This window comes from Pleurodeles waltl, chromosome 10 (assembly GCF_031143425.1).
Source record: "Pleurodeles waltl isolate 20211129_DDA chromosome 10, aPleWal1.hap1.20221129, whole genome shotgun sequence".
NCBI lineage: Eukaryota > Metazoa > Chordata > Amphibia > Caudata > Salamandridae > Pleurodeles > Pleurodeles waltl.
In genome coordinates this window covers 767,276,472-767,303,640 of record NC_090449.1, presented here as the reverse complement: position 1 = coordinate 767,303,640, position 27,169 = coordinate 767,276,472, and the positions used below count along the sequence as shown (strand labels likewise).

The following is a 27,169-nucleotide window of genomic DNA, read 5'->3' as shown; positions in this document are numbered from 1 at the left end:
TGCCACTCACAGCTTTGACTTTGTATCAGCTCCTCACTCTAAGCTTGACTCTGTGAGTCAGCCGTTATGGTCCACACTTCTTCATCCACTGCCTTCTCTCTTTTCGTGTGAGTTGCATAGATCCCCTGTGGGACTCCAGTACACTTCACCACACTGTTAGTCACCTGTATAACTTGAAATAGGCCACACTAACACTCTTCCAAGCAATTCTGTCAGACATGTTACTTGATTACTTCCCAGTCACCATGACTTCACAGGTAACATTGGATTTCCTTGATTGTTGCTGTTGCCAAATTCACTTGATGAGAAACAGATTTTGACATATCAGCAAATCGTTTGCAGTTATCTAGAACAATGCCATCAGTTATTGAAAGAAGTGTAGCTGAAGGAGTGTAAGCAAATATCCTTGCTCTGCCCATCAAAACCATGCAGTGAGAAACCAATATGTTTGCCTGTGGCACTTCTGATATTTGCTAGAGGTTGGCAGTCCAAATCTCAGTATTTATTCCTTTACCACAAGATTGACAACAATCAAACTGTTTGATTTCCAGGTGGAATGGGCCTCAAACCATTTAGATAACAAGCAGACAATTACAAGAATATATTTAAGCCATTGTAAACTAGCTTTTCACTAACATCTGCTTGAAGTCTTGTAAATGGGCCTTCTTATTTGCGAATGTGATTTATAAGGACACTATTCCTCTCTCCTTGATTATTTCTCTGACAAATCAAACAATGGTGGCAATAACCTACTGCAACACTCCTAAACTTAGAGTTTAAATAGTATTTGTTAAAAGTACAGGTCATTTCATATCTCCCTGCATGTGACTGATTATGAAAATATCTAGCGATGCAACACATCGTGTCAGGCAATACATACTTATACTGTGTGATATAAATGTAACCTAACATTTCCCATTTTAATTTGCCATCCCCTGGAGCTTCCTCTTAGAGGTGTCTCGATTCACTTAAAGATGATTGAATCAGTCACAATAGGAATTAACCCATATCTTCTAGATTTACTACAGACCTTTCTTTTTAATCATCTTCTTTGGTTCCTTGAATTACAGTTTCATCTTTTAAGTGCACAGAATCTGCGCACTGGGTCTTAATAATTGTTTCCAAGAGTGACCATATCATTTCTAGTCTTAAGGGCACCATACTTGACTACAGCAATCTCTCTTGGCTGTTGTATTGCTTTACAAAAATCCAGAATATAGAGGCTATTCCTCATGGCAGTCTTAGAGGATGTCATAAAACCCCATTGTGGCCCCAGCTGTCTAAAGTTATGGACCACTCCTAAACTATATTGTCTATCTGCATAGATCATCACATTTCCTGATAGGCAACACGCTCTTGTTAAAGCAACCAACTCTGCCTCTTATGCTGAATTCATGTTTGGCAGGTAGGATGGTTCAAGTACTTCAGAAATGGAACGTAGTGCATAGACAGCCTTCAATGCTCCATAAAGGTCTCTAAGACAGGTACCATCAACAAACATAATTAGATAAGACAGTTGAGAAAAATGTCTTTAATGTCTGGTACTGGTTTGCTACTTAGCTCTGTGACACTAATGCAGTCATGTTCTGGCTCCTCACCTTCATCATTTCTTATTTCTGTCATCATTATTGTTTGGAACAGGAAGCAGAATTCAAGTATTCAAGTAGTTACATCTTTTGATTGAAATACTTTCCACCCCCAGTATCACTTGTTCATATCTGGTCAGACAACTCTTTGTCATGCGCTAACTCCCAGTATGAGTCAACAACATCTTAACAGAATGTGGAACAAACATAATCAATATATTTTCCATCACTATCCCCTCACTTCGCTCAATTGCAATACAAACAGTTGCAACCTCTTTCAAACAACATGGAAGATTTACAAGTATTGGATTTAACACAGATGATAAGTAAGCAACTAGCCTCAGGATTTCTGTATGGTTCTGTGTAAGTACAAAGTACACAACTGCCTCTCTCCTGGAAATAAAGGAAAAAACTCTAAATTATGGTCAGGCATTTCAAGGGCGGGTGCATTGCCCACATTTTCCCTCAAGACCTGGAGACCTCCAAACGTTCATCATCAAATGGCACTGGATCTTTGACATCATGACAAGTTAGCATTACTTTAGGTTCTGCAATCATACAAAGGTTTGGGATCCACTGATGACTGTAGCCAATAATTTCTCAAAACATCTCCCCTCCATCTAGGTGGTAAGAGGATTAATTTTCAGAATTGAAGAAATGTTCTTTTGAGACTTTCCTTGCTCCTTTTTCAGTGCGATGGCCAAGATAAACCACTCCTTTTGTACAATACTGCATTTTTGTGTGGGAAACCTTGTGACTATTGTCAGCTAAATGAACAGTGCAATTATGTCAAGTTTACAGTCTTCTTTTGTGTTAGATGCTACCAGTAGATCAGATATATATTGTACCAAGACTAACTTCCAGAGCAACTGCAAATGTTTGAAGTTCTCCTTTAGGATCAGTCTTTCAGTTTACCCATGTGGCATTCATCACCAAACGAGAATTTTAGTTTGGAACTGGAACACAAATACATACTGGCTGTCTTCATGCAGGGAAATGGAGAAGAATGATTGGAAGACGTCAATGACTGTATACTATTATGCATCTGTGGGAATCAGAAATAGAATTACTGCTGGATTTAGTACCGCTGGACAACATGGAATCACTATTTCATTAATTTTTCACAAATTCTGGAAGATTCTTCGTTTACCCGTTGGGTTTTTAATTCCAAATATGGGAGAGCTGTAAGGACGACCAAGCACTTCCTGAAGAATTCCCTGTTCAGTCATTTTTTCAATGAAAAGGCTTCATCTCTTCTTCTGCGTCTCTCAAAGTTTGTACTGTTTAATGCTAAGGAAAACTACATTTGGTTTTACAATTTTTCTAAAAGTGTTTGCACTTTTAATTCTCTTCACCGGAGATTCCCACACTTTTTCTTTGCTGGTACATCTTAAATTCAGAGGAAAATCATTTTTAGTTAGAACTGGGAACAGCTGAACTCTAGAGTTATGTGATCTAATTTTAGACACAGAACCTTCATCTTAGGTTTCAATGTGACACCCTCTGTACAATAAATCACACAGTTCATATTGCACTGCACGTCTCTGCTCAACATATTTACAGGATTTGAATTACACAAAATGAACTGATGATTATTGTCCTATGACTCACTTTAACAGGGACATCTGCTACAATTTGAAGAACACTCTATTTATTGCCAATGCCTTTATCTTGGACTTCTTTTTGCCAGAAGGGTTGGTTTGGAACCTTCACAGAATAACTGTATGGTGGGTAGCCCTTGTGTCTCTCAAGAAGGAAACAGGGTGGCCATTGATGTTACCACCAATATATATTCCATTCTGGTTGACCTCCAAAGTTGCTCCAAGTAAGCAATCCTCTCTTTCCCCAACCCACAGACACCCCAATTGAGAATTATTTTCTGGATAAAAAAGTCATTACTTAGAATACATTTATTCAGTTGGTTCTCTGGATTACATGGCATTGTGTTTTTCATATTTTGCTGCAACACTAATGATATGGGCATATTCATGTGAAATTGTCTCTGATTTTTGCAAACTTTGCAAAGGAGGTTGTGGTGAGCTAATGAGTGTCTGCGCCCGCTTCACATTCTGCTGCATCTTGGGACCAAAATCATTTTGGATTAATTCTGGATTTTGTTGATATTGCTGACTATGTTGAAACTCTATTAAAGGCACTGTTTGATACCAAATGTTTCCTCCCTCACTTTGCTCCGTAACGGGGCCACCATTTCCCTGGACCCATCCCATCATAGCATGGCTACTCAGATTTGGAGATTGAGACGTATTATTGCAGATGGCCCAGTAGAAGAGCACTTAAATGAAAACTACAGTATTTCGATATTTCCTGATTTTTCTTTGGTGGTGCAAGAGGCATGCCGGAAATAATTGCCACTCAAACATAAAATGCATTAGGCTTGCATGCAATGGCCATGCTCTACCTGGCACATCTCAAATTTACCCACTGTGGAAAGCCCCACATTTTCTCATCTCTTAAGGATGCATTGTCCTTCATTAAGAAACTGATGACAGGCACTGATGGCTCCATTTCTTGTCTCACCACTTACTGGAAACACTGCATGATCGATGTGGAACAGGCTGCTTGATGGGCTGCCCTTTGGACAACTAAATGGACCACTCAAACGAAGCAGACCCTAAATGTTGTCAGTAACAGCTCTAACTGTCTTGCGAGCAAATCCATCTCATCTTGAAGTATCTAATATTATGCCATACTGTCCAGGATTGGTATGGTAAATGTTCCATGTTCACGCACTAAACTGCAATGAAGTACCACATGTAGTTACTCCAGCAAGCACCGCTATGGTAGGTAGTGCTGAAAGGTTGGCACTTTGGTCTCCACAACTAAGGCAATCCCTGTTTTTATAACTAAGCACACCAGATGTTCGAGATACCAGTACACTGTTTCGGAGCATTTTTACTTTCACCTTTATGGATATATTCACTGGCATGGTGGAGTATCTGGTGTGGGTGGCGGTAAGGAGGTTCATACATGGAAGTGCTGTTGAAATGTAGACTGTATACTGTTGATTCTACTGGGGCTTCTGAAAGGCAAATGGGCACCCTTTTTTCAGTGCAAACATACTGGCTATTGATGTTGCTTTCCCCAGAAGACCCAGACACTTTGGGCCTGATTTAGAGTTTAGCGGATGGGTTACTCCGTCACAAATGTGACAGGTATCCCATCCACCATATTACGATCTCCAATGGGATTATAATACAATGGATGGGATATCCATCACATTTGTGATGGAGTAACACCCTCCACCAGACTCTAAATCAGGCCCTTAGTGACTCACATGCTGTTCACATTCTGACTTCTAATGTACAGGGTTTGAACAGCCCCATTAAGGCTCGACTAGTGCTTTCATACTTGGACCGGCATAAGAATGATGTAGCTTTCCTACAGGAGTCACTCATTGGTGCCTCAACCACCTCTGCATTCACAGCAGAATCAGCCAGTCATAGATCATTTAAAAATTACTCCCCCTATGCCATGGGTATAGCCTTTTGGATTTTACAGGGCCTCCCCTTTTGCCTACTACATGACAAAAATGATCCAGAGGGACGATACAACCTAGTCCAAGCATGGGTTGTAGGGTGACATATGACCCTCATTACCACTTACAGCCCGAACACAGATGATCTCCATTTCATCAGACATTTTGAAACAATGTACTACTCACTAGCCGGCTTCTTTTGCTGTGGGGAAGGGACTTTAATCTGGTTTTCGACAGGCTACTAGACTACTCAAATGCTGGCACACGTTGCAGTTGCAACTAAACTCGTTCATATTATAAAGACACAAAGTCTTGTCGGTGTTTGGTGGCAGAGGTTCCCTGCAGAGAGGGAAAGAACTCATGTGTCTGCTGTGCATGAAACATAGGCCAGACTGAACTACTGGTTCGGCTCTTGTGGCATAGGTGAGTGGACCAAACATATCAAGCACCTTCCTTGCACGCTATCTGACCATTACCCGGAGACACTCATGTTCACTGTACCTGTGTCCATGCACTGACCTTCACCTGGTGACTCTCACCCAGTGGCATAACCAAACTACACGGGGCTCCCTGCAAGATATACTTTATGAGGCCTCCATATTCACATCAGTAGGGAGTGATAGGGTCCCCTCCCGTAAGGGCAAGCTTGGGGCCCTTGCATTTCTACATCCCTATTCTCACCCCATTGTTACATGACAGTCTTCAGAGACAAGTTCAGGGCTGAAATACAGACCTACTTCCACACTAACACCTCCTTAGTAGACTCTCATAGAGCCCTATAGGAGACATTCAAAGCCTATATGCAGGATATCTGCATAGCCAAGCAGCATGAGTTACTCAGATCTCTCCAGAACAGGCTAGTCCTGGAAAGTGTGATCAACACCTAAAAAAGACAATATGCACAAGACCAGGTCCCAAACTACTAACCGAAATAAAAGACAAGTTGATAGAATTTATAGACCTAGCAGAGCACGACATTAAACACCTGCAGCAACACGTTTGAGCTCAGGAGTCTGATGAGGTTGAAAGACCTGGTAGAACCCTAGCCATTACCACCTGTCAAGCCTGTCAACCCCAAGAGGTATCCCAATTGCTACAAATGAAAGTGCCATTCTTTATGAAGCTTATAACATACTGACAGAAATTGTGCCTCACTACACTACCCGATACACCTCACACACATCAGAAGAACATAACACTTATTTTAAATGTATTGCCCAAGCATGGCATGAGGTCCCCAAATGTATGTTCCTGGCTGCTCCACTTGCACTAGATGAGATCACAGTAGCCATTGCAGAGGTCCCTACTAGGATGATGGATTTCTAGTTGAATTCTACAAGACCTTCTCCTGTTTGCTGGCCACCTTCTAAAGGTGTGTGAGGAAGTGCAACCATGGGTTATTTTGCATCTCTCCATGAGAGAGGCCCATCCATGTGGATTCATACAGGCCTCACTTTCATTTAGAAAGATAAGAAAATACTGGTGAAGAATTTAGCTAACTGCCTACTTCTGTATCTGCCCGACTTGGTCCCTCCAGACCAGGTGGAAATTGGATCAAAGGCAGAGGTACAATGCACAGCCTTTACATTCTATTTGCTGAATCTGGAGGAGGAAGCTGTGGTGGTGTTCCTTGATACTGGGTGATCCCTGCCAATCCTGATGCTGCTCTGAGCAGCATCAGAGTTGGCCCGTAGGGCAGGCTGGGAGCCTGTGCCTGCAGCTAGCAGAGGAGCGGATGGAGCGGAGCAGCGCAGCAATGGAGGTAAGTGTTTTTTTTTATTTTGTATTTAATTTGTATTTACCCCCTCATGCACCGCCACGCCCCTTCTGCCATTTTACAATAACCTAATTCCTCTACCCTGTCAGTTCTTCAAAATGCTTTGATCCCTGATGGCCACATTGCACAACGCCACATCTGCATAGCCAATTAGTATGAGTTACTCAGATCTCTACGGAACAGGCTAGGCCTACTGGAAAGTGGGATCCAACACCTAGAAAGACAATGTGCACAAAGTAAGGACCTAAACTACTAACAAAAAAAAAGAACAAGTTGATGGAATTTGCAGACATAGCAGAGCAAGAAATTAAGCACCTTCACCAACATGCCAAAGCATCAAATGATTATTTCTATGGTGTTGCTACTGGCCAAGAGGCAGGTGGCCTGCATATGGGGAGGGACAGGGTCCCCACAGAAAGGACCTGGTTCATGAGCCTTATATATTGTAACAAACAATCTAAACTGCACTATTTAATGGTCCCACCAACAAATCAGGCCAAAAACATTTAGGGCCCCCTACAAAGCAATCTCCTAACACACAATGCACCTGGCTAAAGAGGGTGGCATGCTATTCTGTGTTGTGATATGGAGGGTGTGTTGCTGTATGACACTTGTACAGGGTCGCTGGATGGTTCCAGCAGGCCAGTAATAAAAATTATAAATGGTATGACAAAAGATTGTGATGATTGGATGGGGTCCACACTGCCTGTAATCCTAGTCTGCACTTGCACTGTTTATTTTTTTTCCAAACTTCCATTATAGCAAGCTTGATAATTGATTGAGATGGATGTTTACACTGGTTCCCTTATGGTTTTGTTTCAGGCTATATCTGTATTGGTTGTCTTTCTTTGCAGACGTACCAGATGGCACACTGTAAGATTTTGTGTTTAGAATTTGTTTAATAAAATTAATTTAAAAAAAAAAAAGCTCAGGTTTAAACCCATAACAAAGGCAGAAATGAAACCGCTCACACCATCTTTCACTGGACTTTGACTCTACTGTATTTCTGAAAAAATCTTCACAAGTCTTAGACGTTCACTGACTCTCTACCACCTCTTTGTCAGCAACCACTTCCAAAGGAGTGTTATTAGGCATAACCCTAACTGCCTTCTTGGTAAGCCAAGCACCATCAACCTTACACACCGACCACAAGCAACTAAGACCTATAATCTCAAACAAAGTATTCAAGTCAGTTTAAGGCATTTTTGAAATCCTTGTCTACCTATGGACCTCTTTATACCACTTCGCCTGTTTCTCTCATAATTTTGGAACAGCGTTTGCAAGATCAGTTCTCGTCTTAAGCACATGATTATAGGTTCCTCCATTTACTCTTAGGAGAAAATCTGAATCAGTAGTTGACCCCTTTTCTTTCCTTCCTGTCTCAGAAGCTTTCTTTTTAATTGTAACCCTTTCTTCCATCCTTCTCTGCATTCCTTCAACCCCTCCATTCCCTTGTCTTTTCTACCAGATCCTTGATGTGAGCTCTTAAGGTTATCACACCTAATTCTATTATTTCATCATTAGCCAGATCCATTTTGTAAATTCTACTCACAATTTTCATTTTACTGATGTCATCATCACATTCATCAGCCATCAGCCAATTCCTCAAGGTCATCGTGTGCCTCATTTGCCCATCTTGCTGCTTCTTACTTCGAATTCAATTTTTAAAAGCCCAACATTAATCGCTCTCTCTTTGGGGGATTCTTCAATAACAGCATTAGTAATAGGTATGCCTTTGGAATTGGAGAAATAGCTGTAGTATCTCTACAAGTACTCAGCAGAGCCATCATTGCAAACTCAGATGGGGCACTTGCTGATGCACTCACAACTGTAAGTGCAGTGATCTCTGTGCCTGTACATCGGTACCATCTCCCACTGCACCCGTATCAGGTCCTACAGGACATGGGGCCAGATGTACAAAGCCCTTTTGCATTTCTTACTGGTCCGAATCAGTATTTCGGGTCGTTAAGAAATGCAAACCTGCCTTTTCTTATGTACAAAGGACCTTAAGGAATCACAAATTGTGATTTTAACTTTGCATAAATCGCAATTTATTATTCCCAGAATAGGAAATCGCCAATAGGGAATCCCTATTTGCGATTCCTATTCTGATGTACAAAGTATTTCCTAGATAGGACTTGGGCATTTAGGAGATGAAATTACCACTGACTTGAAGTCGTTGATAACCAGGTGAAATTTGAAAAAAAACACTCCAAGGTGCTTTTTTCAATTGCATTAGAGCATACACATGACCCTTAGGCATGTGTGTGCTCTACAGGAGCGCAAGGGAGGTGATCTCACAACCCCAATTCCCATTGCTAGAGGGGTCAGACAGGGGTGCGTCCTGGGCCCCACCCTGTTTAGCCTCTATATTACCGGTGCATTGGATCAACTAGCTCTGTGCAATCACGACGCCCCCAACCAAATGGGAGTGCCTGTTCCTATTCTCATGTTTGCAGATGATACTCTATTGATATCAAGAACTCCAATGGTCCTCCAGAGTGAACTGGACTCATTTGCAATCTTCTGTGAGTAGAGGGGGCTGGAAATCAACCCAGAGAAAACAAAGTTTATTGCCATAAACACATATAAGGCATTGAGGGGGAAAATGACCATTGGGGGTGCACCCATTGAACAGGTTAGCCAATTTGACTATCTGGGGACAAGACTAACAGACAACCTCTTCTGGTCTGTGCAAATTGAGAAGAGTTTTGTTTCCCTCCAGCAGCGGGCAGTGGTGATCGGAAGGAAAATCAAAAATTCAATGGGAGGTCAAATTTCGCCAGCTCTTATGGTGTACAAGGCTGCTGCAGGTACAGCAGCAACCTATGGCGCTGAACTTTGGGGGCATTGTAATTCACAGAGACTGACACTGGTAGAAAACAAATCGGACGTTCTTTGCTATATTTACTAGCTAGCACGCCTCTCATTCCTCTTAGATTTGCCTTGGCCCTCAACCAGATCCACAGTGTAATTGCCTTGACACCACTTTTATATTGGGAGTGTCTTTGGTCCTCTGGGCATCTGGTCCCTTATCGAGCAGCCGTATCTGAGTTCTTAACACTTGACAGCATGGTATTAATCCCCTGGTTCCGACACATTAGAGATCTGTGTTATTGGATTAAACTGGAGGAGGTATGGAGGTCTCCCCAGACTATAATAAGAGATGCGATCCCGCGTATATAGCGATTTTATTTGGAGGCGGGACTAACTCAGATGTGGCGTAGCAAGTCATCAGGTAGTAGAACGGACTGATTTTCAAACCACAAGTGCTCACCAAAGTTTGAACATTACATGGACAATATACAATCGGCCCAGTCCAAAAATCTTTTTATCAAATTTAGACTGGGGACCTTACCATTGAATTCATTCACCATGGGTTGGAACAAAGGCAGTTGTGTATCTAGTTCTTGTTACTACTGCCCGATGCAAGTTGAGACCTTGGCACACTTTGTATTCCATTGCCCAAGATACTCAATACCCAGGAGGAAGTGGATCATTCCAAAGCAGGCTCCTTGGTGTAAGGAACCACAGGGAGTCACTTTGCATACTGATAAGTGACACCAGTGAAAAGGTTGTGTTTGCAGTAATCAGATATCTCCAATGTGCTTGGTTTGAGAGATCTAGGGGGATTTTGTATTCGCAGGACTCTAATTCTCTCACTGTGATTCCTGGTCGGAAATTGTGACTACAATAGTGTCTATGGATGACATCAGCCAGTGACAGACCCACCAGAGTGACTACTTATGGGGCCCTACCAACCCATTTAGTGACTTTATGAACTCTGGTTTTAACCATGTTTTTATGTATTGTAAATATGCTTTTAGGAATAATGTATTTATTTCTGTTTATACTTATTGCTTTTATGGCTTTCAGCCGAAATAAAGCTAAATTATATATACAGGTGCACCACTGTTTTGGGGCACACCAAGTGAGACCTTTTGCCCTTTGCCATCCCTGGTTTTGCATTTCCTAATAGGAAATCACTATTTAGGAAAGGCAAAACCAGACCATTGACTAAAATGCAATGGGATTTTGTAATACTGATTTCCTAACAGTGATTCCTACTTTGTAGGAATCGCTATTAGGAAATCGGTATCTCTGTGCATAGCGTTTTGCATCTCTTAAATAGTGATTTCTATGAAGTCACTATTTAAGAAATGTAAAAGTATATTTTTGTACATGTCCCTTAGTCTCTGTGTTTCATCTCTATATGAAGGATGTCTGGAATTCAAAATATCATTTAAATAGTTATAAAGTTATGCTCCTCATCTGAGTCTTGGTTTTGTGTCCATCTGTCTCCCTCATTGGTTTCTTTTTCTCAGGAATCTTTTTGACTATTGCAGGAAAACTCTTACTCCTTCCATCATATCTGTTGGACCTGGCTTTTTGACGGGGTCATCCCCAAACTTTTTGCCTCCTTCCTCCTATTTTTTTTCTTGCCAATGCCATTTACGTTTGAGCAGCTGTCTAAATAATCCATTGACCTGATTTTTCATTTGCTAGCTCTCCTTTTCTGTTGCCATCCGATCCTATTTGTTCAATGTCTCAAACTGTGTAGTCTAGGAAACAGCTTTCTATCATTCATAGCTTGTCTCAGAAAATCTAGCCTTCTTTTGTTAAAGATACCCTCTAAAGGAAACTTCAAGTCCTTGTCAGAAGAGGAATATTGATGCCATTCAGAAATCCAGGTATATACATCAAAAACCAGCGTCTGCCATCATCGCATATGCAGGCATTTCCTCAACAAGTTAATTTCTGACCCTCCATAGCATGTATTGTTTTCACTTAAATAATCCGGAAACTGCAGAACCAAATCTAGTGAACAACAACCAATCTCAGTGTGTCTATTCCAAAGCCAACAAATCACAGCATTGCTCTGTCAGAAACCAAACAATGACAGTACGATTCTGTAATGACGTCTCACTGATCCTAACAAAATAGTTGCTTTTATCTCACTTCAGATTTGCAAAAACAGTGCTTCATTTCTGCTCTTGTAACTGCTAGTATATTTTTACAGTACATTTAAATGTATTTACATTTTTATTGTGTTAGCAAAAAAATAACAAACTACACCCTTTCCTTTAACGCTCACTGTATACAGCAAAATTGACACATGGTTTACTTTACAAAATCCTCTCACTTTGCAGTCAGAAAATTCAAAGTAACCCCTATCTCTGTGTTAAAGGAATGGGCAGCAATTTGTCAGAAGTCATAGCCTTACATGTGATAACCGGCCTTGAATACACAGCAAATGTAACAAGATAAAGGCATCATTTTAAAAGATTCTATATTGCTCATTCACCTTCTGAACTCCAGCATGGTTATTCCCTGGGGGTGCCGCAGAAACTCCCCCTCCCTCCGCCCGCGCCACTACTTCAGTGCCTATGCCAGTATTATCATTTTTGCTCCATACCTTCCTGCAGATCAACATAGGTCTGGCATACCTCAACCACTGCCTCACCTTCTACGTACTCAACAGGCATCTCTGTTCTTCCCAGCTCGCCCTTGCAGCCATCTTCAAGATCTGGAAAAGCATAGCAGAAGAATGATCCTTCTCCTACCTAGCAGCCAGGACATGGAACACACTAACTCTCAAGCTCAGGCAGACTGCACCACTGAAGCAGTTCAGGAAGGACCTCAAGACATGGCTCTTCGACTGAGCAGTATGCCCATAAACAGCGCCTTGAGACCCTATGGGTGATTACCTGAGCTCTACAAATCTCTGATTGACTGATTAAGAATATACCTGGAGTAATTTGCACAAGCACATAACCCGACAGAAAACATTTTGTGCTACTCTTGTTTCCCGAAATTGCACTCAAATTATTTTTTTGCCTGGTTTTAGGTTTCGTGTATTGGTTGAATTAGACCTTCTTTAAACTGGCCATTGCCTCAGAAGAGCACTATAAAAATCGAATGATTGTTGAAGTCTGTTTTATTCTAAACAGAGGGCCTTAATTATCTCTGAACAGAACACTCCATCAAAATATGGGGCATACTCATTCACTGCATAACAAATGCAATAGCCCAGAATTTCCAACACTGCGGGTTGTGAGTCATGAGCTGATATTTGGTGGGTCGGAAAAGTCAAAGCTATGACTTAAGATGCCTTTAATTTCTGTATCTATCTTGTCACATTTTCTGCACTTCAAAGGCAGAGGTCAAACGTCAGGCACTGTCGTCTGGCAAATTGCTGCTTATTTTTTAACAAGGGGATTGGTACTTGAAAACTCCTCTCACTTTGCAGAGAAAAGTAAAGTTAATTATGTGACACTTTTTTCTGGGGTCGAAGAAGTGTGAAAGTAAAGGCGTTCAGGTGTCATTTTTTGTAACACACAACAAAATGTAAATACGATCATAATAAATCAAGACACTTTGCTTGGTGATGCACAAATGATAAATATTCACTGAAACCTGGTTTTCACATATTATGATTCGTGTGCTATGTAGTTTTATCAGTAAAGCTGTATGTCTGTGCAAATTTAATGGCCATTTAAATGGAAAATGTGCTTCCTGCAAATGACAGTGCACTACCACATAATATTTTTGTTACATAAAAAATTACCTGCCTCATGTCCATTAAAGCTAGGTGGGTCCCAAAGATTTGCCATTCTAAAAATTGGGTCATGGGTCTAAAAAGTTTGAGAAGCACTGCCATAGGCTGTCCATGCACTTGCAATGTGGCATATGTGATATTTGCAGTGCTTCTGATGGAATAATCCAGAACTCTAAGTAAGGCCCAGAGCTTTTCTAGATCTAAAATAAAAGTAAAATATTTGAGAATGTCACCTATGGAAGAAGTCAGTAATTTGTCAATTCATTAATTGTTTAACCAGCATTTTGTTTAGCACTGGGTCACATCTTTACTACTACCCTCTATTTTATATTTCAGAGTGCTAAAGGTATTCCTGTCAAGGACTGCTCAACGCATCCCTTACATGACAAGCGGCCGAGTGATGTGGATGCTGGCTGTTATTCTTCTCATTGTCCTCTGGTTTTTGACTGCCTGGACGTCTGCTGTCTGCCAGAACATGGAAAGAAACATCTCACTGATTGTGCAAGGGCAGACATCAGACCACCTGCACTTTAACATGTGTCTCATAGACCGTTGGGATTACATGATGGCTATTGGTATGTAGTTTAAAAATTGCCAAGCACTTATTTGTGGTAATAATTGCATTATATTTCTTTGATAGTAACTTTTGATATGCAGGACAAAATACTTGGTAAGTCAATTGGTTTAGATTATCATGACAGTCAAATGACAAATAAAACATATTTTGTTTAAAATGTGAATTACTCAGAATCATGTTGAATGACATGTAGAGGCCCAATTTCAGTACATTTACTAGAATGAGAGATATTTCTGGTTCTGAAGGATTTTTAAGTTGTAGCATAGTACCCTTTACCAATGGTGGCACAGACTCTCAGGAACTATTGCAGTCATGATGGATAGAGTGAGTATTTCCTTTGCACCGTTGACCCCACAAAGTATGGGGAATAGATCACTAAACCTTAATCACGCCAGTGGTAATGGGTTTGGAACTCAGATGCTGTATGACACAATTAATTTTACTCAGGAAGTTCAATGTCTGATCAAAGCTATAGCTTAGCTTTAGCTTTGAAAAAGACATTGAAAAAAGTGTTGTTTCTCCAAATCAGTGTGTTGTAGTGTGTTCATGGAGGAATTGGTGAAGATCATTACATTGGGTAGTGCTGAGCTATTAGACACACCGACTATTAGAAGACAATTTACTGACCGGTTAAACAGGTGTACAGATACCCCGCAAGCCTTATCCCGTGTGGTGCCCAGCTGTCCTGATCTCTGTTTCTGCTGTAAGGCAGTAGAGGTGGCGGGTTGGATACGTGATTGGGACATGTAGATGTATACAGGAATACTGGGATGAAATATTCAAGATGCTAACAACTATGGCTCAGGTTATTATAACTCCCAGTATTCGGTTGATGTGCTTGGGCTTCGAACCCGAGGCAAGGCTCCCATCCAGGTGGGAGAAACTCGTTTTTATCGCCACTGTGGTTGCCAGATCTCTCCTGTTAAGAAACTGGCGATCTGAGTTATCTCCTACCCCTCAAGAATGGCTGAGCAAAATGATGCAAGTCAGAAATCAGGAAATGAGATATGTTAGGAGAATAGGAAGTGGTAAAAAGTTTTCCCTGATCTGGGCCGAATTCTTTTTAGACAATCATGTGTAAATCTGCTCTAGGTTAAATCACCTATTAAATGAATTTGCGTAGCTACGTAGTCTCATTATATCTTTCTACAGCTTTCTTTCTGGGAACCATTGGGGAAGTTATTTAAGACAAAGTATGGAATTGCAATGTTTTTTTTTTCTGTTATCTTGTTGGATCCTGATAAAAATTCAATAAAAATAAAAATAAAAAAAACAGGTGTACAGATAATGGAGCATTAAAAAAGAATGAGTTTTTCAGTTACTTGGTGTGAACAAGGTAACATTCCAGCTGTTGACCAGTAGCAACACAATCACAAAGTCAATCCTCCTTCCATGAAAGTAACTGGAATGGTTTCGCCAACTGGCTGACACCCAATGCAAAATAAGTCCACCCTCGAGACATAGAATAATATTAGAATTAGCTTAATACATTTTATAGATGTAATTTCCAGATGAGAAAGGGTAACCAGTATGTGCTTTCTGTGGAATCCTAATGTAGAATCCTAACTCATGGTTAAGTCAGATTTTCAAATTACAATTCTAAAAATGCCACTTTTGGAAAGTGTTTCTTCATACGACAGGGCAACCTAGTCTTCCCCTACGGAACTGGGTAATGTAATTTACAGAAAGAATATGTTCCCAGAGGAATTATTTATGCTCAACTCAGCATTATACTGGTCATTGATCAGGCCCTGGATCATTGGTGTGTGGCTCACAGGCTTTTAAATCAAGCATTTGGTCTGTTTGCAACCTCAAACAGGCCCATTTGCACTGAGACCACACCACTCGGATCGAAAATCAGCACGAGCCGCTGATAGCCCGTCGCTTCGTACAGCATTATCAACTGCTTGTGGGGGGACTGCCAGGTGAAGCTCCAGCCTGCCCATCCACAACACCTGGCCTTCTCTTCGTGCCACGCTGAGAAGCGCCTGGGAAGCTCTGCTTGCACCACGCTACCCTCTCCATCACAAACGGGACTCTTGGCACAAACCTTGAGAAGGTAAACCTTCAGCATGACTAACATGGGGCTATAAACCTTGAGAAGGTAAACCTTCAGCATGATTTATCTGGGGCTATACCAACCTTTGCTCCATCATGCTTCGCCTGAATTTTTGACTTTGACCTTGTCCAGCACAGCCAGATAGCTGCTATTGGAGCTTTATGCTTCTAGCCACTATTTTTCACTTAATTTTTTAAAACATATAACTCCAGTTCTACTGATTTTTTTTGTCATTTTGGTCTTGTTTTATTTTATTACATTTTGCTATATTTTCCTAACTTGATGTGGGATCCTTTTTGTGTGATGTCTTCTCTGTTTTACTGTTTGAAGTGTTGTACAAATACTTTAGAAATTGCACCTAAGTTAAACCTGACTGCTGTGTGCCAAGCTGGCAGGGGGTTGGGCACCAGTTAATTTGGGGTTTGCTTGTGCCTTACTCTGACAAGGATTGTGGGCTGCTTGACCAGGGCTCACACCTGAGTCCACTGGCAAACCAAATTCATCAAAACCTCTTTGGGTAACACATCATCTTAACAAATTAGGAATCATTTCTCACAAATACTTTACCTCTTTGTAAGAGATACCCAATTGTCTGTCCTTATACAGTGCCTTGCTGTTGACAAGCTAGGTTTGTGCTCTACAACAATGTATACATACATACATACACAGGTTGGATAGCAGGACAGCTACATTTAAGAACTATAACAAGTATTTGATCATAGCACCTTTTGAGGAAAACCTATCACTCCAAACAGGAAGACATCACTGGTGTGGAAAGGTGCTGCAAATGAACTAACATGGGCTATTATAGAATGTTAGCCTAATGAAAAGTTCTGGGTGTCCACAGCTGACTTTGTAAACTTTCAGGTTTAGCTGTGATTATGACTGCCAGTCAGAGGGGAGGGGTATCAAACAGAATAAATGAAGTTGAATCTATCAAGTTGTATAATACTTCTGTGCTCTGTGATAGTTCAGCGTCCTAGGTCAGCGGATTTGAACCCACATGGCTAAGAATCTAGTAAAAAGGTTACAAACCTCCAAGTTACTGAAAATTCTGCAACATCAAAACGATTCATGTCTCCTTATTGTTTAAGGTTGATGATAAGCTGCCACCTCCATGAATGGGTGTGGGGTTCGAAGGTCGTATATTGCACCATTTCAATGGCTGGTTCCCACTGAAAGGCAGGCCAGTGATTTTCTTTAAATCAAGAGAGGCAGTGCTAACTGAAGAGGCAATTCTTAACTTTTCATCTGGTGCACACATCGAGGGTCGACTGAGTGTCTTTATTAAAGTGCTCTCAGTTATAGACTGTAGATTTCTGTGGTTTTGTGATGTCAACTGATCCAAACTCCTTTCTTGGATCATGCTGGGTCCCCCAGACAATCAGAGCGATAGCAGAGACTGCAACTTTGTGAGAAAGAACATGGCTTTTTGCTGCACTGTCACATACTAATACAGTGTGTAACTTTGTTTCAGTATAAGACACTATTACTCTAAAACAGTGTTTCACAAACGTTTGAGAACCACAACCCAGTTTTTAGAGCAGCAAACTTTCGTGACCCACCTACGTTTAATTGACATGAGGCGGAGCGATTTTTTAAATTTAACTATAGCATTGCATTTACACACGGCACATTTTCCAGTGAAATGACCTCTAACTTTACACAGAAATACTGTTTTCTGATAAAACTATGTAACACTCAAATGATAATCTGTAAAAGTCGGGTTTCTACAATATTTTTAATTTGTGCTTCACCGAGTTAAGTGTCTTGATTTGTTTTGATGCTATTAAAATCTCTGTTTTCAGCACACTTCAGAATTATAAAAAAATGTGCTTCAATTTAGCTTTTTCTAACTGCATACAGTTCATTTCCAGTTTGGTTGTGTGTACTCCAGCACGACTGGCACTTAATTAATTTAAAAAACTACTCTCATCTTGCAGTCTGATAAAGAAAAGCAAACACCAATCCCATGTTAAAAGAAAAACCATCAATTTGTCAAAAGACATCAGACCTCATTACGAGTTTGGCGGACGGTTTCAACCGTCCGCTAAACTTCCAACTGGGAGGTTGCCACAATAGTGGCTACTGCCCTGCCGGGCCCATTAAGAGCTTCCCGCTGGCCTAGCGAGAAACACCTACAGCATTGTCTCCGGCTCATAATCGAGCCGGCGGCAAAGCTGTAGGTTGCAGGGTGCACCAACATCTTCGCAATGTGCTGGCCAGGGGGACCTCTGCACTGCTCATGCCAAGCGCATGTGCCGTGCAGGGGCTCCCCTGAGACCCCGTGCATCCATTCTCTGCCTGCCTTTTCATGGAAGTGCTACCGCAATTAAATCGCTGGCAGAGAACGAGGTTGTAATCCCCTGCTTGCAGGGCTGCGCTGGTGGATTAGGACCGCTGCAACCACCAGGATCTCTGATCCTGGTGGTGCTGGCAGGTCACCACGGCATGACCGCCGTGGTCTTAATATGGCGCTCAGACCACCACTGCGAGTCTGGCAATCTAGTGACCTCCAGACTCTTAATCGGGGCCCTAGTCTGACATTTGACCTCGGTCATTGAAGCCATTAGCAAATGAGAAAAGTTAAACACAGAATTTAAAGGCATTCTTTTCTATTTACCAGACTTTCCCAACCCACCAAAAATTGTGGCTACACAAATGATCGAACCCACAGTTTGGGAAACACTGCACATGTTATTCCCAAGGTGATGAATACTGGGTGTAGGGCAACCATCTGTGCCTTTCTCCACTGTCATACTTGTCCGGATGTATTTCACAATAGTGACTATATAAATACTGTGTCACAATTATATTGTTTTCAAAGATTTCAGCAGTGAAAAATATTGTGGAGGCAGGTATATAGAACAGATTTACTATTTAGAAATCCATATATAATACTTTAATATATGTATATCATGGAGTTAAGTATAGTAAAGATATACCTACCTACATGTGCTTACTTAGTCAGTATGTTGGTTGTCACTACGTTGGTACAAAATATATAAAACTTATCATTGATGTAACCCACCACCTGTCCATGTAAAGTAGCATGTCCCTTGGTCTATTTTTCATACAAGGTTCAACTTAAACTGTGTTGATATTGAAGACCTTCTCTCAAAATGAGTTTATATTAAAAAGAAAAGTGCTTTATTGCTTTGTGGATCTACAATAGACTGCTGACAGCTTAAAGTCAGAATTCTTATTCAGGGTTGCAGTATCATCAGTGTTGATCGGAGAGATGTAAAATTATTTTCATTGGCATAGCATCAATTCTATTTGCTAAGAGACCTATTCCCACACAATTTATGAAGAGCAAAACTTGTGGCGCATGATGAATAGTTGAGCACTGCTTTAATTTCCTGTTGTGGGTATGTTTTTACATCGAATTAATTACAATTTTAGCATCCCATAAGCTGAATATGTAATTTCAGGTGACATCTTGATGCAATAACACTTGTGGGTCATTCAAATGCTGTGAAATGATGGCGTGACGCTTCTGTATTTTGAATATTCAGGTTCATACACAGCTACGTAAAATCAGAACGTGAAAAAGTACACTGAGGTGTAAAAGTGCCCTACTACCTTATTCATAAAATGTATTAGCTCAGTCAAACATGTAAAAGCTGTTGGGATTAAGAAATGTAGAACATCAATCAATTTTGCTAAAGAGAAACTCTAGGATAAGGTTAATAAAAATATACTTACCTAATTTTGAATCAGTCTAACAAAAGTATTGATCAGACATTAGTATTTGGTCTAGAACAGAGGTTTTTAACCTGAGGTCCGGGGACCCTGGGTGGTTCGCAAAGCCTACTCATGGGGTCTGCAACTGCTTAGAAAATTAAATAATATTAACAGATTATTAAGGTGTACCTAAAAAAAGAAGCAAAATATCAAATTTACATTTTTATTACATTCTGTCAATGTGAAGGAACTTGTAATTGGAGGCAAAAATTTAGGTTGGTATCTTCATCAAACAGGTGAGTGGCTCAATTGAATTTAGAAACACTCTAATCTTTCCTTTGAAATTATTATTATTATTTTTTTAATTTGTTTGTGGCTTAAATAAAAATTAAATTTTTTGTGTATTTGTTTGAAGAATTCTTCTTTCAGTATTTTTTGTGTATTGTTTTGACAATCAGATTTTCGAAAATGCTTAGGCCAGGTTCCTCGCTTTCCAGTAATGAATCAATGGGGGTTCTCAAATTTCAATAATGATTCAGTGGTGGTCTCCGGGTTCCAGTAATGTTTAAGCGGGGGTTCACAGAAGTCAAAAGTATAAGAACCACTCGTTTAACTACTAAGAAGGGGTGGTATTAAGCGCTCACCGCAACTATCTATCTCAAATAACTGAACGGTGCTAATACAAGGTACCTCCCCTACAACACTTTGTGCATGGACAATCCTTTGGATTGGTCCCAATATATGAAACAACTGAAAGCACTCTTGTTGTTCAATATAATGTATAACAACACATACAAGTTCCAAGATGAGTTTCCAAAGTATTCTTCTTCATTATTTCTTAACATTCTGCTCCAACCAAGCCAACACGTTTTTCATGTGGGTTATATCTCTCTTAACTTCCTCAGGGCTTCTTAAGGCTGTGAATAATATATACAGTAATGACTATTTTACCTCTAAATTTTTTATATGTTTTATCCCTAAATTTCTATTCCATGCAGATACATATTTGTGAACCTTATAAATAGTGCACATGTTTCACTTAATTAGTACCAGGTGGAAATCAACATAAAATAGAAGTAATCTATACAAGTGTCAGTACATACCCAAATATATCACAACATATCCATTTCCTTAGTGGCATGGCAACGTTATATGTGTTCCAAACATGCACACACAAGTGAAGTCCCTTATCCCATCATATTTAGTATACCCATTATCGATGCTCTCATTAAATATACTTGCTAGTATAGCTGTCCTGAATCCTCTCTTAAAGTCAGTTCCAACAAGACTTGTTCCTATGAGTTCCTATATCGTAGTAAATAATAATGGATTATTATCCCTAATGAAATTGTAATTATACTATATATTATCTTATCTTTTCTTCACTTGCTCACCTCCTTAATAGTTATTTTTCTGAAAATTATTATTGTGAAACCGGATGCTATTTACGAGCGTATCTGTAAAATGAATTAAAGAAACCTCAGTACGTGTTCATATAAATGCCCAGCGACCCTTGCAGGAAGCTCTAAATTGAGATTTTCCTAGCCTTGGTGTCTGAAAGGCTAGATTTTATTAAAGACACGGAGGCGAGTATTATGCAGTCTTTTCTTGCTTTAATTTCTAATAGCAGCCAAGTAAAAAACTACAGTTCAAAAGTAAAAACAAACTACAACAATGACATCATAGATGAACAACCAATAGGATATCGAACACCAGTATTAATATCTTAACTGCGAGCAACAAGTCCTCTTTTCTTGATGCAAAACTAAAGAGGAGAAGTAACAAATAAAATGACATAAAAAATAGAAACCAATGTCACAATGTCCATGAAACAATCCCGAACATGGCGAGTGCGGAGTGAAGCCTGGAAAGAGTGGACGCTGATGGTCGAATCCAATGTCGGTAGGAGTTGCCCATGAGAATCATGACGAGCCAACGCTGGACGAGGGAGGTGGCACTAAAATAAAGATACAGGGTGGGTTAGAAACAGTGGCAGGATAATACTCGCCTCTGTGTCTTTAATAAAATCTAGCCTTTCAGACACCAAGGCTAGGAAAATCTCAATTTTATTACAAGACCGGAGGCTCATATTATGCATGTTCAAAGCATAGCAATCACTGAATCTGAAACATGAGAAATTGGCTTACAATAAAAAGTTCTGAAAGTACTTTCATTAGACCAATCTGCAAACTTGAGAATATCCTGTAAAGCGGATTCTGCCCAGAAAGCGCGAGAGGCCATAGCCCCTCTAGCAGAATGGGCACCGAAAGATCCTACATCAATGCCAGCTAGGGACATGATCCATTTAACCCAACGAGCTAGAGAAGGGGAAGAAACAGGGTTATGGGGCTTCTGAAAGGAAATAAGTAATTGGGAGGCAGAGGACGATCTCAAATCTGCAGTACGAGTCACATAAGTTTTCAAACAATTTCCAACACACAACTTGGGTTGAGAGGGAATAAATGGGTAATTGACACAAGCTAAATTACTTTTAGTACGTCTCTTGATCTGAAAAGAAACACCAAGGGGGGAGAAGAAAAAGGAAGTAACATCTAATGCCTTAACATCTGAAACACATTTGATAGAGACTAGACACAAAAGCATGGTCAACTTAGCAGAAAGCTGTTTGAGAGAGAGTAAATCATTATCTGGCCAAGTGGTAAGAAATCGTAATACCAAATTAATGTCCCACATGACATTATACTTAGGAGATGGCGGAAAAACATATCTTACTCCCTTTAATAATTGGCAGATGAGAGGATGTTCACCGATTGGTCTGCCATTGATTCTTTGATGTTCAGCAGAGATGGCAGATCTGTAAATATTAATAGTGCGATAGGCCTTACCTTGGGAGGCTAAGGAAGCAAGGAAATTTACAACCAGCACTACATCGGCTGAAAAGGGATCTGAATTCCTGTCCATACACCAGCTACTCCAAAGGGCCCATGCGGACTTGTATGCTTTGGAGGTACCAGGGGCTCTGGCCTGCTGGATGAGTTTAGCAGCATCTTCCGAAATTCCTGGGGTTCTCCAGGATGACCCGAAATCCTCCAAGCTATGAGGAACAATGAATTGCTGAGAATCAAATGATGTTGTTGGCCATGGGGATCTAAGAGGAGGTTGGGAAAGTGAGGAAGCCAAACGGGTTGATCGATTGCCAACTCCAATAGAGTTGGATACCAAGGTTGAGCCTGCCAGAAAGGAGTTATGAGAACTAGAGAGGACCGTTGTCTGCGTGCTTGTGCAAGGACTCGAGGAATGAGCAGGAAGTGAGGAAAAGCATAAAGAAGGGATGACGGCCAAGTCTGAAGGAAAGCATCTGTGGCAAGAGCCTGTGGATCTGGCCTCCAACTGAAATAGGAAGGAAGGTGGGAGTTGAGGCGAGAAGCAAAAAGATCTATGGACATTTCGCCAAAGATAGAAGTAAGATGATTGAATACTGAAGGGTGCAATTGCCAATCGCTGGAATCGTGAAGATGTCTGGAATACCAGTCCGCCACCGTATTCAGCCTGCCTGGCAGATACACCGCCTTGACTGAGATTCGACGAGGAAGACAATACTCCCAAAGATGTTTCGCTAGAGTGGAGAGAATCTTGGATTTGGTACCGCCTAGGTGGTTGATGTACCTGACCGCGGACAAATTGTCCATCCTTAGAAGGATGGTGCAACTTACTCTGTCTTTTGCAAAAGTGCGGATGGCAAAGGAACCTGCAAGCATCTCTAAACTGTTTATGTGCAAGAAGGACTCCTTCAGAGACCATGCGCCTTTAGTCGAGAACTGACCACATCTTGCGCCCCAACCGGTCCGACTTGCATCGGATTCTAATACAAGATCTGGGGCGGCAGAGAAGATAGTTCTGCCATTCCAGGCGTCTAGATGTGTCAACCACCATAGAAGTTCTTCCTTGGATTCGGCATCTAGGACCAAGGGATCCAAATAAGCGAGGCCCTTGTGAAGATGGCGGATCTTAAACCGTTGAAGGGCGCGATAATGTAAAGGACCTGGGAAGATGGCTTGGATAGAGGAAGCTAGAAGTCCTACCAGACGTGCCAGAGTCCTGAGGGAGATGTGAGGAAGGGATAAGGATTGATGAATCTCCTTTTTGATTAAGGATACCTTGTGTTGAGGAAGCTGAAGCACCGACTGAGTAGTGTCTCTGAGGAATCCGAGAAATTCCAACCTCTGAGTTGGAATCAGAACCGACTTCTGAAAGTTGATGAGGAAGCCCAAGCTGAGAAGAAGGTTCTGACAAAGCTGAAGATGGTCTAGAAGAAGACGTTCGTCTTGTGCCATCAAAAGAAAGTTGTCTAAATAAAGGATTAGACGAACACCGTGAGCGCAGAGAAAGGCCGCGACGGGTTTGAGAATTTTGGTGAAGCACCAAGGAGCGGAAGAAAGACCGAAAGGAAGAACTCTGAATTGATAAAAGGATTCTTGCCACTGGAAGTGAAGGAATTTCCTGTGTGAGTGATGAATAGGCACTGTGAGGTAAGCATCCTGAAGGTATAATCTGACCAACCAATCGTTCTGAAGCAGAATGTCTCTTAGATGGAGAATAGTTTCCATCTTGAAGTGCCTGTAAATGACGAAATTGTTGAAAGCCTTTAGGTTTAAAACTAACCGAAATTTGTGATTTTTCTTCTGGACGACAAAGATGGTTCTGAGGAAACCCGAAGGGTCGAACAGGACGGGTTCTATAGCATGCTTGGTAAGGAGAGACTGGATTTTGTTGTGCAGAAGCTCGGTTTGATCTTGGGAAAAAACAAGGGGAAGAGGAAAACGGGATTGAATTGGGGTTTGGTAAAACTCTAATAGGTAACCTTGAATGGATTGAATTATCCAGGGATCTGAAGTGAGAGAAAGACATGAATTTAGAAACAGAGCCAGTCTGCCTCCTACCGGAGGAAGGCCAGAACTGGAAACACTTACCGGAGGTTTGGTCTCCCTTGTTGGCGTAACCCCTGTGACGATAGCCTCTTGAGCGAGGGGGGTAGAACCTTGGCTTGTATCCTGTGTAGGTCTCAAGCTGGGATTGTTGATTGTAGGAGTCTCTGTTGGTATATTGGCCTCTGATGGAGCGGCCGGCAAAGCGACTCCTGCCTGTGCCGGCCCTGGCAAAAACCCGAGAAGAGAAGATCTTTTTCATAGAAAGTTGGGCCTTGTCCAGGGAGGCAAAGGTGGACACATATTTGCCAAGTTCTTTGATAAAAGAATCCCCAAATAATTGGCCCTTAGCTGACGGACCATCATCCTTGGAGGCTAAAGAAGCCAGTTTGGGATCGATTTTCAACAGGAGACTTTTCCTCCTTTGAATGGATAGTTGAGTATTGGCATTGCCCAACATGCAAATAGCGCGTTGCGCCCAGTTCGAGAGAATTTCAGGGTCTATTGGACTGTTATCCATTTTGGCCTCCTCTGCCAAATCAAAAATTCTGGTGAGAGGGCCCACCAAATCTAGGAGCTTGTCCTGACACCCTGACCAAGCTCTATCAACACCTTTCTTGGGGTCTTTGCCAAATTTTGTAAAGAACATGAGCATATTGGGGTCAATCACCGGGGTAGAAGTGATGTTATCCGGTAACGAGGGGCGAGGACATTCAGATTTAAGCTTATTGCGGGTAGCTTTATCGAGAGGGTGGCGTAAAAAGAATGAGACATAGTCAGCAACGTGATCAGATGGGTACCACTCTTTTGAATTTGGATGAACCATGAGGGAAGGGTCAAATAAGGGTTCGCCAGCATGGTCCACCAAAATATGAGACACAGGGTGAACGTCACCACCGTCACCAGGAGAAATTGTACGCCTTTTCTCCAGAGGCCCACATGAAAATGGATCCGAAGATCCGTCCATATCATCAGTATGACTAGGAGAGTCATCATCGTCATCATCAGTGTCTCTCAACTGTGTAACGTGAACTGGGGAGAGAGAGGAACCCGATTTAAACACCTCTCGGGTGGAAGGACCAGAAGAGACGCCTTTTGAAGGCACCGGGAGGGTAGCCGCACATTTCTTGCCTTTGTTAGAAGGCACTTTAGAAGTAGACATAATTTTAGAAAAAGAGGCTTCTAAATTTTTGGTTATATCAGACATAGAAACAGCCACCGCTTGCTGAACTGAATCTTTGATAAAAGATTTCAAATTCTCTTGAAAAACTTGGGAATCTTCTTCCTCAGCCATTGTGCCCACAAATAATAAATATATTAATATTGGAAATGAGGCTGTGTAAAAATATTTAAACTTGAAATGGAGAGGAAACTGGTTAAACAGGGTTTAACTGTGAGGAGAGGAGGGAGGGGGTGGCTAAAAGGGGCAGGAACCAGAATTAGGGGCGGTTACTGAAGAAAAACGAAGTCCTGAAAGGAGAACGTGTGGGGAAGCGTCCGGTAGAGCAGTGGCCAAAATGTGGGGCCCGACCAAGGAAAGACGAGCGAAAATGCACTCGAAAAGCGGGCCCCAGCGCGAGTTCCGACACCAAACAGGTTAGTCAGGAATGAGAAGAATGAAAGGAATGAGCACGTGTGCACGCGCGCGTCTGCAACGGCCGAAAATGACAGTTGAAAGACGCGCTGCCTAAAACACACAAGACGCGCGTATAAAGCCGCATACACATTAGTTGGAATTAAACATTGCTATTCAATAAAACTAAAAGCACAATATGTATTAATACTGGTGTTCGATATCCTACTGGTTGTTCATCTATGATGTCATTGTTGTAGTTTGTTTTTACTGGGAACTGTAGTTTTTTACTTGGCTGCTATTAGAAATTAAAGCAAGAAAAGACTGCATAATATGAGCCTCCGGTCTTGTAATAAAATTATCGCTTGCATCCACCTCTGTATTGACTCGACTTTGCATCCGTTAACATCGCAAGTACGCATGAAGTGCATCAAACAGAATGCGTGTCTTTCCATGGTTTAAAAAGCCCCTCCTTTCTCGTACTAGATAATGAAAGAGGACTTCCTTTGTTTCCCTGCGATGCCATTCAAGTTCCTCAATTAATTCCGTTGTCTAATCACTGTTCATGAATAAAGAAAGAGGACTCCCTGTCCTGAACCACTGTTCTAGAAGATGACCGGGTCGTGGTTTGGCTTTGATTGCCAGTACATTTTAACCAAATCTTCATTTGTGTTCCTGTGGTATATTTTGGCGTCAATAGGTGCTAGAATGGATTAGTGGTAATCAATATCAATCTCTGGTCGAGCTTTTGATGTTAGAAACTGGGTGTCCTTCACGAAAAGGGCCGGAGTGGGCCCACCATACTCCCCCGCTCTGCCACTAGCGGTCGTCGCCCTGGACCCGGGAGTAAGGGAACGGGGGGGGCTTCGACTGGGACCATGGACGAGAGCAGGGATGGTGACAGTGGGGGGGCTATTCAAGGAAGGAGTGTTGAGGAGCTTCACTGACATATCCGAGGGGGGGGTACCC

At 41.4% G+C, this 27,169-nt stretch overlaps 1 protein-coding gene across 1 annotated transcript in view; it reads left to right on the top strand.

Annotated features, from left to right (window-relative positions):
• Positions 1–27,169, top strand: part of GPR158 (G protein-coupled receptor 158) — a 1,449,349-nt gene that overhangs the window by 1,218,838 nt on the left and 203,342 nt on the right. Inside the window, exon 7 of the mRNA XM_069211362.1 lies at positions 13,755–13,993. Coding sequence (XP_069067463.1) covers positions 13,755–13,993 — 239 coding nt within the window. The remainder of the gene's footprint in view (positions 1–13,754; positions 13,994–27,169) is intronic.